The sequence below is a fragment of the Homalodisca vitripennis genome, chromosome 3 (genome assembly GCF_021130785.1).
Source record: "Homalodisca vitripennis isolate AUS2020 chromosome 3, UT_GWSS_2.1, whole genome shotgun sequence".
NCBI lineage: Eukaryota > Metazoa > Arthropoda > Insecta > Hemiptera > Cicadellidae > Homalodisca > Homalodisca vitripennis.
The window spans coordinates 208,241,541-208,256,663 of record NC_060209.1 but is presented as its reverse complement, the minus strand read 5'-3'; the positions used below and the strand labels follow the sequence as shown (position 1 = coordinate 208,256,663).

At 34.8% G+C, this 15,123-nt stretch overlaps 2 protein-coding genes across 2 annotated transcripts in view; both read left to right on the top strand.

The window, feature by feature from the left end:
• LOC124358588 (fat-like cadherin-related tumor suppressor homolog) overlaps window positions 1–13,347 on the top strand; it is a 116,370-nt gene extending 103,023 nt beyond the window's left edge. Inside the window, exons 40-50 of the mRNA XM_046810892.1 lie at window positions 1,739–1,882; window positions 3,442–3,693; window positions 4,038–4,375; window positions 5,083–5,233; window positions 6,552–6,762; window positions 7,640–7,886; window positions 7,992–8,097; window positions 9,371–9,551; window positions 10,738–10,809; window positions 10,897–11,040; window positions 11,733–13,347. Of these exons, the coding sequence (XP_046666848.1) occupies window positions 1,739–1,882; window positions 3,442–3,693; window positions 4,038–4,375; window positions 5,083–5,233; window positions 6,552–6,762; window positions 7,640–7,886; window positions 7,992–8,097; window positions 9,371–9,551; window positions 10,738–10,809; window positions 10,897–11,040; window positions 11,733–11,902 (2,016 nt within the window). The 3' untranslated portion in view covers window positions 11,903–13,347. The remainder of the gene's footprint in view (window positions 1–1,738; window positions 1,883–3,441; window positions 3,694–4,037; window positions 4,376–5,082; window positions 5,234–6,551; window positions 6,763–7,639; window positions 7,887–7,991; window positions 8,098–9,370; window positions 9,552–10,737; window positions 10,810–10,896; window positions 11,041–11,732) is intronic.
• A 1,644-nt stretch (window positions 13,348–14,991) lies between these two features.
• On the top strand, window positions 14,992–15,102 carry LOC124358587 (D-aminoacyl-tRNA deacylase 1-like; the record flags this gene model as incomplete). Its single annotated transcript, XM_046810890.1, has 1 exon — window positions 14,992–15,102. A coding segment is annotated over one exon (111 nt), but the record flags the coding sequence as incomplete, so codon positions are not given.
• Between the last annotated feature and the right edge of the window lie 21 nt (window positions 15,103–15,123).

Sequence of the window (15,123 nt, the reverse complement as noted above, 5' to 3'; positions counted from 1 at the left end):
TTTTGAAACAGGAATTTTCCCAGACAGTTTAAAAATTTCTAAAATTGTGCCTATTTTTAAAAACAAGGGAAACTGCTCAGAAATTATTAAACTATAGACCAGTTGCACTTCTGCCTGTTATTTCTAAAAGTTTTTGAGAAAGCTATTTGTAATAGGTTAATTGATTTTTTAGAAGCTAAGAGCATACTTTTTTGTAAATCAGCATGGATTCATGAGGGGGAAATCCACTTTGTCAGCCATAATCAAATTTCTTAATGAAATAATGGAAGAGAATGATAAATGGTGATTTTATTTGTGGTGTGTTTCCTGGATTTGCAAAAAAGCTTTTGACTGTGTAAAATATAAATATTTTGCTTGATAAATTAGAAAACTATGGAATAAGAGGGACACCTCATGATTTACTGAAATCTTACTTGGTCTGTCGGAAACAGTTTTGTCACCATAAAAAATGATCAGGGTGAAGTCACATCTAAAAGATCAGACATTAAGTGGGGTGTGCCTCAGGGTTCCGTTTCTTGGTCCATTGCTATTTTTAATATATATTAATGACATTGGAAATGTAAGTAATCCTAACCAGACAATTTTATATGCAGATGACACATCTATACTATATAAACACAAAAATTTGGAGGATTTAGAAATCATAGCAAATATACAAATTAATAATATAGTGCAATACTTTAATGAAAACTTTTTAACAGTAAAAATGCAAATAAATCAACAGCTCTCAATTTTACTTCAAATAAAAAATCTTCCTTTGAAATTCAAATAGCAGTTGACAATTTAGTAATACCAAAGTTTGATTCTACAAAAATTTCTCGGATTGATTATCGACAAAAATTTAAATTGGAATGACCATATAACTACTCTTTGTTTTAAAGTTATCTAAAGCAATATTTATGATGAGAAAACTGTCTGAATTTTGCAACGAAAAAGCTCTTAAAATGGTATATTATGCATTTTTTTTTACTCTCAGTTAGTTTATGGTATTGAAATATGGGGAAATACATTTAAGAAGAACATTAATAAAATTTTATTAATACAAAAAAAAAAGCAGTACGTTATATTTCTGGTATTGGCTATAAGGATTCCATGTAAACAAAAATTTCAAGAACTTCATATTATGACAGTCCCTTGTTTAATTGTGTATAAACTTTTGCTTTATATGGCTACGTCAATCAAGCTAACATATAAAAACATTCACCAATACAACACAAGGGGTGCAAACAATATTGTAACCAAAAAACTGATTTCCAAAACAATATTCATTAGCAACATTATCTCTTGGACCAAAATTATGGAACACACTGCCAAATGGGTTAAGATCACTGCCATTTAGTACTTTCAAAAGACAAATTGGATTTTTCCTTTTGGAACACCCACTTTATGAAGTGGATGAAGTTTTTTGGGATTAGTTATAAATTAGATAATTTGTTGTTGATTTTGGGAAATTCTTTTATCTGTATTGTAATTAGTTTTAAAATAATTAATTGATTTGTTTTAATTGATTATATTTATTTAATATATCACTTCTTTTAAAGATCTGGACGAACTGGAGGATTACATTGCTTTTAAAACTGAAATGTACAATATTGTGTTTTTTCAATGTGACAATGTATGTAATCTTTACCGGTAATAAATGAGTATCATTGAGTATCATTGAGTCTACCACGTGTAGATATCCTTCACATGACTCATAGGTTGCTATACCGATACTGATGCTTTCCTTATTCTATAGGTATCCAGCTACGTCTTACAAGTGCGAGCCACTGACTTCGGATTGCCTCAACTTTCCAATTTCGCTCTCGTCAACGTTGAGGTGCTGGACACAAATGACAACCCTCCACTGTTCCTGGAGAACAACTACACAGCAATAGTTCAGGCGAGTTTGGGGATATTTTTTAAAATCAGAATTAGTTAGTTTTTGTAAGAACCGGAACAATTAAACTGTAACACAAATTTTGCTTTGAAATTTCTGACATAGTTCTACTTGTTGACCACAGAGTTCATCACCGGTTAGTGCTTCTAACCTGATTTATCACCATTATTGTGATGAAATTCTTAGACAAAAGATGGGTAGCAATACTAAGTACAGCTTTCAATACTAAAGATATAATTAAGAGTTTGGTTATAATATTCTCGATTTATTATCTTCTTTTTAGAATAATGTAGTGATTATGAGAAATCTAGACTCCATGGTAAAATATATTGTACCTGATACTACGTGAGTCAGTAATAACTCCTTAAACTTGTACTGTCTGACGCGCAACACTGCTCTATTTTGATCATGACTGATTACCAAGTTTGTTCTAGATAACACTTTCTAGTAAAAAAACGAAAGCATAATGTTATTGATGCCTCAATTACTGACTTCGACAACAAATATCCACTTGTGAAGACCAAAATTATTTCCCACAACAATTTTTAAATAATAAGCTACATTCTAACCCTTACAACTTGTGACATTGTAATTTTATCATTCCTGTTGTATGTTGGATCCGACATTGCTAAATTAACGCTTAATTTTCATCATATTCTTAGGAACTAATACGCGTTCACATATGTTAGGTCATTCCCACCTAAAAATGTGTAAGGAAAATTAAAAACTCAAGCCCTTCATAAACAGACCAACTGCTATACAATCCATCGTCAATATTTTCTGTTAGGGCTAGGACTAGGCTATCATAACTGTCACTGTCTGTTGTACTGTATTTACCATATTGGAAGAACATCATCACTATCACTTTCATACTTTTGTATGTACTAAATTCATTGCCATTGTCTAACTCAATAATAATATTGAAATAAAAAAGAAAAGACGTACTTAGTAACAACATACTTGACAACACAAACACACTTGACATACATACACACACTTGACATACATACACACACTTGACATATTGTACTTGACACACTTGGAACAACATATTAAGTTACTAAGGTGAACGTGTCTGAAAATAGGCTTGGAACCAGAGCACAACAGAAGCAACACACACAGCAGATCACAGTCGTTTACCAGCTGTCATGTCATTTATCAGTCTTTAAGAATACCATGGGATCTCAGTACCAATCAGAACATCTTAGAACGGCTGAAAATGGAGTAAAATTGATGTCATTACAATCCCAGATGGCGTCCAACGTACAAAGTGGAATGGACAAATTTTCATGTTGGACAACGTTTGACATATTAATTATTAGGGAAATGTTGTATTACTACAAAACCACCTAGTATTCATCCTGCAGAAAGCTTTGGAAGATATCATACCCTGTTAAAACACAAAACTTACCATAAGAGGTATAATTTTTTATAGCTTGATACAATAAATTCAAAACGTAATAATGTATGTACTTCTATAATCACTATTGCTAAAAATGTGGCTTTCATTGAAAGTTTTCTGATTACAAAGGGTTAAGTAATGATTATTATTGTATATGTAGGAGGACAAGCTGCCTGGGTGGCCCGTGTGTCAGCTGACTGTATCAGATGCAGATATCATCCCAAACTCGGCTCCGTTTACATTCGATATCCTGTCAGGAGACCCTGGAGGTGCGTTCCGGATAGAGCCGGATGGCACAGTGCGTACAGCTGCCCGACTCAGTTACAGGCTACAAGACACGTTTACTCTGCATGTTCGAGTTTTCGATAATGGCACCCCACCCCTTTACTCCGATACCTGGGTCACTGTCAAGGTCAGCTACAATAAAATTTGTAGGATAAAATGAATAAACTTTAATAGAGAGTTAGTTTTGCATTCAGTGTGATATAATTATTGTTCACACTGAGAGATTAAATTACAGTTAACCATAGAAGTTACACATTCTAATTGATGAAAGTACAATATTGAATTTACTCTAACATTAATTCTCCTGAATCTCACCAATAATTTATGCAGACACATATAAAAATATATTTCATTAATAAAGAAATTTATAATATTAACATTATTATTTCAATTTTATTATTATTTTTACTTATAATATTATAAAATGTAAGTGTTTTTCCGATCTACAAGTGACGGTGTTTGAACGCTCAGGTCATAGAGGAGTCGCAGTTCCCACCTGTGGTAACTCCACTCGAGGTATGGGTGGGGGTGTACCAGGAGCGGTGGGGTGGCGGGGAGCTGGGGCGGGTGTCTGCTACAGACCAGGACCCCTACGACAGCCTGGAGTTCAGCCTGTCACCACCCACCCCGCCCCGCCTGTTTACCATTGACCCCCGCCAGGGAGCGTTGGCGGCGGCCCCTGGTCTAGACACCGGCCGCTACTTGCTCAATGTCTCCGTCACCGATGGGAAGTTTACCTCCAGTGCATCTGTTGTTGTTGTTGTACAGCCTATCTGGGATGACATGCTCCAGCATAGCGTCAGTATCAGGTCAGTATTTTCTACAGTTCAATAAGGCATGTCAGTACTCATTTTAGTACTTACTACCTTCAAAGTTTGTTTAATTGATTTTGATTTTTTAATTTTAGTGAAACCCTTTCATTTAATTATTAGTTTTAAATATTCACTAAATTTTAAAATTCAATAATGTTTCATTTGCTATCCTTTTGCAACCAGAGTTATTTGCAGTGGTAGATCGTGCACCGACAGCAGTCTGCGGTGCATACACACTTTACTTACGGCAGTTCTATATTGCAGTAATTGCTATATAAAACATATTTTTACACATTGTTAATAACTCTGAACTAATGAATAGGAAACTAAAATACTTTACTCTCATTTATTTGACGCTTAAAGTGAATAAAACAAATGACCGACCGCCTTTTACAAACTAAACTAGTGTGTAACAGAAGATTGTTTTATTCTATCAGATGTTTATTGTATTATTGTGAAAATAAAAAACAAACAAACTTTTTGACAGATCCAAACATATTCTAATGGAAGTGTCAAGAAATACAATGGTTATTGCTGAGCGGAACAAAGGACACCCCAAATTCAGGGTTTTTGCCTTACAGCCTCCAGTCCGCTGGGCTGAAGAACACACACGCTGTGCCTTTGGCCCACATCAGGTTAACTTATAACGATATTATACTGTGTTCATATTAAACTTTTATCTTAATCTTTATAAAATGTTCTAGACTGAATGGTGTGACTCCCCAGCACTTTGTGCTGAGTCAGCGCAAGGGCCTTGTGAGAACTCTGAAGGCGTCTCTACAGCGAGACGTCTCTCTTATCAGTGTGCAGGCAGCTCCCCATGGTGACCTGGATGTCCTTCTTGTTATCAGTGGGGTGAGTACCAATGTTCCTGTACCTATCTATATTACACTACACCATGACCAACATAACAGATAACAGCAGAAAAAAACAGATAATAGATTTTAATTAGGTTGCCAGCCAACATTTAAATATATAGCTCATTTCATTCTCGAAATATTCTGTGCACAGATAGATGGATGTCATCAAGAAAAAGAACGTTTTACATTACCCTGGTACAAAAACTTATTGTGTCAGCTACTGAGTAATCAGCCAAATTCCATAGCTGGCCATGCACCATCATAGAACTCATTCTTGTCTACAAATAAATTAAGTTTCATGCAAGATTTAAAGTCTACAGATTAAATATTTCTCAATATATATTGCCACATTAAAGATATATTGGTGATCCTTTACTCCAGATCAAAGTGCGCTTTGGTTCAAGGTGGGGATGTTCACCATCATGGGACTAGAGGCAGGGACAACTTTCGAGTCCAAAACAACACAGAACAAAATTTGTTCATTTAATGCTTTCAGAAATTTGCCTTCTCAAGTTGGTGTCAGACTAATCAACAGTCTCCCTGAAAGTATTAAACAACAAAATGAAAAATATGCTGAGCTCAGTTGAAAACCATTTTGGTGTCAAAGGCATTTTACTCTGTTGACGAGTTTATGATGAATCGCTGAGACAATTAAGAGCACAAATTCGTATTACCGGACCTGTAAACTGTAAGAGAGAAGTTTGAATGAGGTCATGTATGTCTGAGTGTGTCATTGCTAGCGAGAATGGTTAGATTAAATTAAGGACGGGTGTGATACAATGTTTATATTGTCTTTTCACAATAAACAATATTATTAGTATTATTATTACATTATACATGCAAATTTTTGTTAGTTAAATTCCATTTCATCGCAGTGTTCAAAATAATAAAAGTTCTGGTGAGCTAGGGAGGGTACTACAATGCACTGAAATTAAATATTATTATTACTGATGATTATTAACATTGATTTTCCACTATTCCTACTTTTTTCATTTCACTTTTTGAATAAAAATCTCACATGACAAAATCTCATATGGTTGCGCTCAGTTTGTTTAAAAATGTATTTATTCTTCAATTTTCGCATTGCCATTATGGTGACCCATAAGAACAATTCAAAAATATTTGGTTATGCTCAGCCAAATCACATTGAGTGACATGCACCATCATTGAACTCAGTGTTCCCCATATTGAAATGGTTTCATGCAAAATTTAAAGTAAATCACTTCATTTTCCAAATATTGTGTGAATGACAAAGAGAAATGAAATTTGTCCAGCCCTTTGAGTGATATAACAGCAATTTGCCTGTTTGACAGGGTGTGGACGTGCAGACACTGAATGAGGCTCTAATCTCTGCCAGTATGAACCCGGTGAGTCTGACGTGTGACTGCAAGAACGGAGCCATGTGTCGCCAGCGGATCAGACTGCAGCCGGACACTCTGTACACCATCGCCACTGACGTCACAAGCTTTGTTGCTCCTGGACACTCTCACCAGCTCTACTGTGCTTGCAACCTCGGCTTTGCTGGTTAGCTCACAAACATTCACAGACCCACATTTACATTTACTGAGGATTTGATTAGTGCTGTGAACATAAGAAGTATGAGTAAAATAATATTCTGTTGAATAATATTTTTTAGCTGATTCCATTTATTGATGATCAAATTGAACAAAACAAAATGAACGCGAAGTAACCTAAATTCTTTTTATTGAGAACTATTACAAGATAAAAATACATTACTTTGTTGAATTACACTTTTGCACATTAGAAATGCTAGCTGTACTTTTTTATTGAAATACAAAAAATTATGTATGTAATGGTTTCTAAAGACAGTTTTTGAATTCCTTGATTTTTGAAAGAGAGCAAGTATTGAGAATTAGCAACAAAGTTTCAGTTTCATTTTTAGGGAAATGCTTGTATTAAGAACTAATTTCCCAAAGTACAAAGTAATTTCACTAAAATAAAACAGTAATTAAGTCATTTTCCCTTTTTTAGTAGTAAGTGACTGATGTTTTTGAACCCTACCTCTGAAGTTATAGCAAACTATTATATGATATTTAAACTAATATTTAATTAGTTTAAACATAATTCAAAATAAAAATTGAATCTTTGTAGCCGAGAAACAAATATAAAATATCAAAATATACAAGTGACTTTTTGGAGAGTGGATAAAAATGTTTAATAAGGCACGGCAACAAATACTTTTCTTCTCTTCATAGGCATAAAAAAGATGCAAAAAGAGCAACATTGGCTAGATTGAGTCACGCAAAATTGTATGTTATAAATGAAACACAGTTTTGAGTTAGTTTTCAGTTATCTAATTAAAACACGTAAGATTAAAAGTTCTTTTTCATGTAAAATATGAAAACGAGTACACAATAAAATATATAAATAATGGTTGCAGGAGATCACTGTGAGGAGTCCTTGCCCCCGCCTGCATGTGTGTGCCCCGCCTCTCAAGTGTGTGTACCCCAGCAGCCCCCACCCGGCTACCTGTGCCTTCCCCCGCTCAACCAGCCCTGTAGTCTCAACCACACCTGCCCACCCTCCATCACCTCCAACATCTACAGTATCACATGGGAAGAGTTCATAGCCATCTGCATTGCAGTAGCCAGCATTATTTTCTTGGTGATGCTCTTCATCATTTACAGGTGGGTTACTTCTTTTATCCAGGTAGTACTTTTTTGTTTCCTTTATTGTGATTCAAACTTTAAACAGTCAAATGTTGTATTTCTGACTTAAAATGTATTTTCAAGACGATGCCGGAAACCGAATCACGTGACTCGTCTGAATAAATCACCGCCAGTCTTAAATCCTGACATCAAGAGAACATCTAAACTGAGCAACCTTGAAGTAACACAGGTAAGTAAAAAACTACTGTGTTAACATATTTCCTAGTATATTATGCATACAATAAAACTGTTTAAATTTATGGAAATTGATGGAAGAGTTTTTCCTCAGAAAGGAATCTATCATCAACCACACTATTTTGGTGGCAGTCAAAACAGGAAGGTACAAAAATGTGAAAAAATTTCAAATGTAAAATTTTGTAAGGGATTATATTTCTATTTAATACAATAAATGAAACATAAGGAACATTTACGTAGGCAACAAAAATATACTAAAGTGAATAAAGGTTTGGTTAAGCAGGTTTATAGTTTACTTTTTCATGTAATTTTTTGTGCATTTTTGTTATAATCATCCCATTATGTCCATATGTCCATTATCCATCATGTCGATATATTGTCGTCGACCTTGACCTCATTCATCGCAACAATCAGACACTGCTTTGAATTCTAGCTGTTTAAATATTATCAAATGATTGGGTTCAATTGTAAGGAGTTCAAAATATGAAATAAAATAAAATATGTACAGTATTGTTACTGTTAGTGTGTCTATTGTTTTAATCAATGGCATTGTGCAATTTAGTACTATCGATAATTTATTTATGAGTATACTATAATAGGGTGTATTAATTTGTTAATTTTTGGTAAATATAGGAAGGCATGAAGAGCATGGACTGGGATTTAAAAGTATATTTTTAAAGTGATTTTGCTGTGTAATTTGCTAGCAATACGATATAAATGTATAATATATTAATATGTTAGAATGTAATTGGATTTTGAAATTTGTATTGTAACATTCAAATAAATAAATAAATTATGTTTGTTTTTTCAAAAGTTATGAATTATTTAGTGGAACACTACAAATACCAAAAGAGCGCCTGGCACTGAGGGATATGATCTGTGAAAATTACTAGGTAACCTTGCCCTAACTCATTAAGCTTGTGGCACTCAAAGGGTTAAAAGGTAAATCTGATTAAAAGTGAACAATGGCTTACAGATCTGTACTGTTTGGGATCCTTATTATTATATGCTGAGTGCTTTTGCTACTCTCCCATTTTGACTCCTCCACAAAATTTACACACCTGATTACTGATTCCTTTCTATAAAAATTCTTCCAATTAGATACCACAAAAACTTAAATATGTTCTCATAAAATGTAAATTGGTTCCTACCTCCATGAATATTGATGCACATTAAATAATGTGTGTAGGCATAGTCTTGTGCAGTCCAAACTCAGGGCCCTCGCAATATACATTTCAATCTCCATAACCATAACTTCTTGTGTGCAGAGAGTAGCTCGACCGGCGTCCTACTCAGCGAGTTCCAACAATGAAGTACTGGCAGCCGTCATCCCACTCAACAACCTGGACACTCTCCGCAGTTACGGTTCTGCTGGAGACGAACTGGAGAACGTGCCTCCAGACTACCGGCGCAACCTCAACCGCAGCCCTCAGCATAAGATAAACAATGGTAAGTATGTGTTGTGTTGTTGGCACTGGTACATCATGTGCTTGGACTCACTAGTAGCTCGAATGGGCATGGTCCCGCTCCACACACACAAACACATACACAGGGTAGGGTCCATCCAATAAGCGGACCCGGTTTTTTATATCGAAGAATATAATCATCGATACCTAATATTCGCATATCGAATCATAGACTATCAATCGATATAAAAGTAATAACAATCATATGTTTAAATTAAAATGTGAATTTAATTATAACAAATAATAAATGAACATAACCAAAATCAGGGAAACTCATAACTTTAACTAAATGAAACAGAACGAAAACGTTTTTACTAAAGTTGTGTCCACCATTACCTTCTTTTTTTGCATCTGAAGACGACCATGTTAGCTCCTCTGACAGTTACATTTGTTACCTTTCCACAAATATCACATAATGGATTCTTAGGTACTAACCCAACATCCTGAAGCCATAAAAACATATTTTATCGTCTTTTAAAGCAATTTCGTGAAGCTTCCTAAGATTGACGGCCATTTTAATACACAATGTTACGTGAAATTTAAAATATTACCTTGTATTATTTGAAAGTGTTTACAGCTGTTCATATAGATTATTTAAGTTGTTAAAAATAATTCATCAGTATCGATTGATTATATCTATGGTTATGATTAAGTAATATCGTTTGCCAATTTCGATATAAAAAACCGGGTCCGCTTATTGGACCGTACCCCATACACATGCTGTAATCGTTACAAATCAGAATAGACCACGATTTCCATTTTCCGGTGCATAATTTGGAATATTGCAATGTGTCGGATTCAGTTTTTCTTGAAGAGTTGGACATTTTTATAATGTGATACTATTTCTCTACACTGTTACCCTCTGTTAGTTGTTTGTAAACAAAATAATGCGTTTTGGCATCATGTTGGATCAATTTCTTTATTGTATATTCGTAATGAAGTGTTTTATTGGAAGAATTATATCATTAATATTAGTATTTATAATGCTGAAATCTTGTATTTTGTGGTCAAATACCTAGCCTGGAGGAGTATTACTTCTGGTATGCTCCTGAGCCTCAAAGGGTTAACATCTCTCGTATGTTATTACATATTAGAGATGTAACCCATCATATCATATTTGATGGGTGGAAACACATGTAAACATTTTGATTCCTTTTTCCTGTTTCCAGATCTGAAACGAGTTCCAGAAATAACACGCCGAGCACTGAGTTGTGTGGAAGACGATGCAAGGATTGTTGGAGGTAAGTTATATAAACCTTTCTTCCCTAATCAACAAGTATTGCCCAAGTTCTCCAACCTTCACAGTGATATTCTGTTTCTCTGTGCAGGCTACCACTGGGATTGTTCAGACTGGGTCCCGAGTCAACACACATTGCCCAACATCACAGAGGTGCCTGGCAGTGAAGTGCCCGATTCCTCCAGCCTTCACAGCAACACTAGTAACGAGTCTACAATCCATCTCAATATTCCAGGTTAGCTGCCAAGGACCCATAGGGCATAATAAACGTACAGTTTTGTTATTGGAAATAGAAAATTTTTGTGTCAGCTTCACATTTTAAAATACAAACTAAGTATACAATATGTTTCCATCAGATGGTCAAGTGGTTGTAAATCCAGCAATGGAGGTATATTGAGGATAATACAGATGTGAAGAAATGTTATAGTAATCATTACAATAGCAGAGGATAATGTTGAATAAATTTCAACTAATTCTATAACCCAATCAGTGACAAACCAAGAAGGGGATGAGAAGGATAGAGCCCCAAAATACCTGAATAATTAAAAAATTATATGTATAACATCAATTCAACTTGTTTGAGATACAGCAGTTAAATATTTTACCTTGAATTAGACATATATAAATTATTTACATTTATTCCATAACCTCCAGTCATTCTCATCCCTCTAAAGCCAATTCCTAGTTACGCCACTATACGTGTCTCTTCCAGCACCCACAGCCATTCTTCCAGCATCCACAGCCATTCTTCCAGCACCCACAGCCATTCTCCCTCTCTTTCCTTCCATTATACTCTTCTGTATATTTTTAGTTCAACTCTGTTCCCATCTTCTTAATATCAACGCAAACGGCCTTTCACCTTCTAAAGTTAGTGTTTGTAAAGCAATTATCTTGTCAGCAAGACTCAAACTGATGTTATTGTTGCAGTGGATCCGGCCCGAGACCTTGCCACCCTGGACGAGGAGCTTTACTTGTCTTATCGCAGCGCAGACGACGCGGCCCCTTCCTACGGTTTCCCCTCCAGCTGTGCCAGCCACAGCCTCAGCGACATTTCGGCAAACGTTTGCGAGATCGAGGACTCCGATGTGCCTTCATAGCAGAGCACAGCAACCTGCAACCACCCGGTTGCTTGGTTGCCAGCCCACCACCTACTGTGTACCGGCAGAGCACTATGCCGTCTAACAGTTTACTTTCAATTTTTATTATTTTAGTTTAATTAACTTACTACTGATTAAGGCCTAAGTTTTAGCTGTGAGTCGGGAGGTTGACTTCCCCAAGACATCACTTTAGTTCTTTTATATGTGTTTTGTGTCTGTATTTGTATTTTAAGGACGATGAGTGGCTTCTGCTCAACAGGACGTTTGAAGGTCTATTTGCTTCATACCCATTCCTACAAAAACTATTCCTCTTAGTTCTACCTTCAAGAGTAGTAAAACCTTTGTGTTTAATGACAATTTTCTTGTTGTACGATTTGTTTTTAGTAAAAAATACTTGTTATTGCCTATTTTATTTGCCAGACTGTACCAGCCTAATGTTGGGTTCCCGTTGTTTCTTCTCCAAACCGATGTACTTCTATGCCATGTCCGTACATGTGCCATTCTCACTCGATACTTATGTGTAACTTCTGTTGGCATCGGTGGTAATCTTAAACGACTTCATTACATTAATGAAGTTCTTTAGTTCACTCTCACATGACGCCTTGTAACTGTTAGGTCTAAGGTAGTATTTAGTAGTTTGTCTTAAGTGTTCGACTGATACACTAGTTCAGAACCAAACATAATTTATAGGAGTTTCTCGTTTCCAATTATTGTGTTGCATTAATTATTCCTTGTTATTGTGCTAAAAATATTTATTTTCTTGGATTCACCCAAAACTAAAACCTCTGCTTAGAGTTTTAAATTTAATAGAGTTTATCCGGTGTTATGAAAAATATTCAAAACTTTATGCAAGAAACTTCCCTGAAAACCTTTTCCTAAAATGAATAACCTCCTTGCTTCTAAACACTATCCTACTTGGTCAGTGAATATGTTACAGACTTAAGAGTTTGTTTCATTAGAAAATAAATACAGAAGCAAGATGTATTTAGATATAACAATGTTTCTAGTTGTATTAAAAGTTAAAATGAATTATCTGTTACGAGTCATATGTTCTCCTGTGTTTTAACACCAGTTAATTTAATGTTCATTTTTGGTTCTGTTTAGTGACCATTATAATTTAATTAAGTGCTGTAAATGTATATGTGTTAATTTTAAGTACTAATTTGTTTAATTTATAGAAAAGAACTGCTTAAAATGTTTGTGTTAAGTCTGTAATGTTTTAACAATAATATTCCTATAATTTATATTGTTGTGTCATCACTAAACATACATTATGATTGCCTTTTATGGTCGTTGATAAAGAGTCTCACCCATAGTCAATATTTTCTACTCATAGGACCTTTTTTATATTTATATCAACAACTATGTAATAAAGGCAGCTATTTTTCTACAACACTGAAAATGTTTGTACAGGTTTTTACAAATAAAAGTAGTGTATATTTTAACAGAGTTTCATTTTTTACCTATTACTTACTCCCTCTTACACTTGTTTTTGTTATATCGGTTACACAGGGATCGAATACAGTAGAGTCCCGTTAATCCGACCTAATTGGGATCGAGCCTTGTTCGGATTATGTGATTGTTCGGATTAGCCAGAATTACAGAAAAATACGGTTTTAAACTTGAGAATGGGTCTATTTTCTTATAGATTTATCAACATTGTTTATTAAAACATGTTTTCTGACTGTTGCATTGTATTTCTTGACAAATAAACGTGTTTGCGAATACTAAGCACATTTACCGTATTTAGTGTGAGAGTTCTATTGTTAAGCAATGTGAGCGTACTGGATATTGTACGGGTCCACGCGTTCAATAGTTGTACGAAACTACGCGTCATCCAATAGACTCTCTTCAATGCGACAGAAGACAATAACTGAATTTATGTCTTTTAACAATTAATATTATACTCAATAATAATATCAGTACTGTACGTCCAATTTTTGTTTGATTTCACTTCTTAATACAGTAATTTAACTCATACTTAACCTATAAGTTTCAATTTGGTACTGTATTTAACTTCATTATTTATGTACTGTACCGTACACAATTTGTCTTAATAAAATACTGTATGTTGGGGGGGGGGTGGGGGGGGGGGGGGGTGGGGGGGGGGGGGGGTGGGGGGGGGGGGGGGTGGGGGGGGGGGGGGGTGGGGGGGGGGGGGGGTGGGGGGGGAAAAGAGGGTTGTAAAGCATATTTAAAGTTACAAGAGAGTCACATGTTGGAAAAACACACATAACGTAAAACTGCACTTCTCAAAATGGCAAATGTCATCAAACTGTGAAAACGTTATTCGCAAAGTTTCGTATGAGTGAGACATTACTGTCATTAATTTCTGGCTGATTACGACCGGTTAAAGTAGTGGATGGATGATGAAATGGTAGTTGGATGAGAATAAGCATGTTTTGCACAACGTTTTATACCTCAGTGTACACACAAACATACCCTAGAGTAAATGTATTCAAATGTTGTTTGTTTTTAAATTTTTTTAATTTTCAGCTTGAAGGATACGCTCATAACAAATCCTCAAAGTTCCCCTGTTATATAATGTACTAATTTACAAATGTTAACATGTGTAATGTAATGTGTGTTATTTTAGTTGCTGTTGGTGTTGCATTTTCTTGCTGTATTTATAATAATGTGTTAAGTTACTGTAAAATTATCATCTTGCATTATTCTTGTAAGTATCATTAGTATAATACTAGTTAAGATTTCTGTTATTACATAGCTAAGCCATTTGGAAGACAAAAAAACTGAATTATTCTACAAATAAATTTATGGGAAAAAATACTACAATTAACAATGATTATATACCCAATAGCAGGAAGGGGTGACATTTGGGGGAGATGAATCTGATTGAAGGGCACAAAACACTAATTAGTATGAAAAAGTTTGAATTGATTAGATAAGTTTTATTCACATTTAAAAACTGTCATATTAATAGATTAGATGGCCTTTAAACAAAAATTATTATATTTAGGGAATGTTTGGGAGAGGGAGAGGCGTTCTATCACACTCAGTTATGCCAATGTAATAAGAAATTAAAATGTAATTGTTGTTGAGGCTAGTAAGAATCCTTTTACTAATGTTACATTAATATATGTTTAGCTGATGGCGAAATAATTTCTTCCATTGGCAAAGGATTGTGTATTTTGATTGGAATATCAAGAGATGATACTCAAAAGGACATTGATTACTTGTAAGTATACCTTTCCTGTATACTT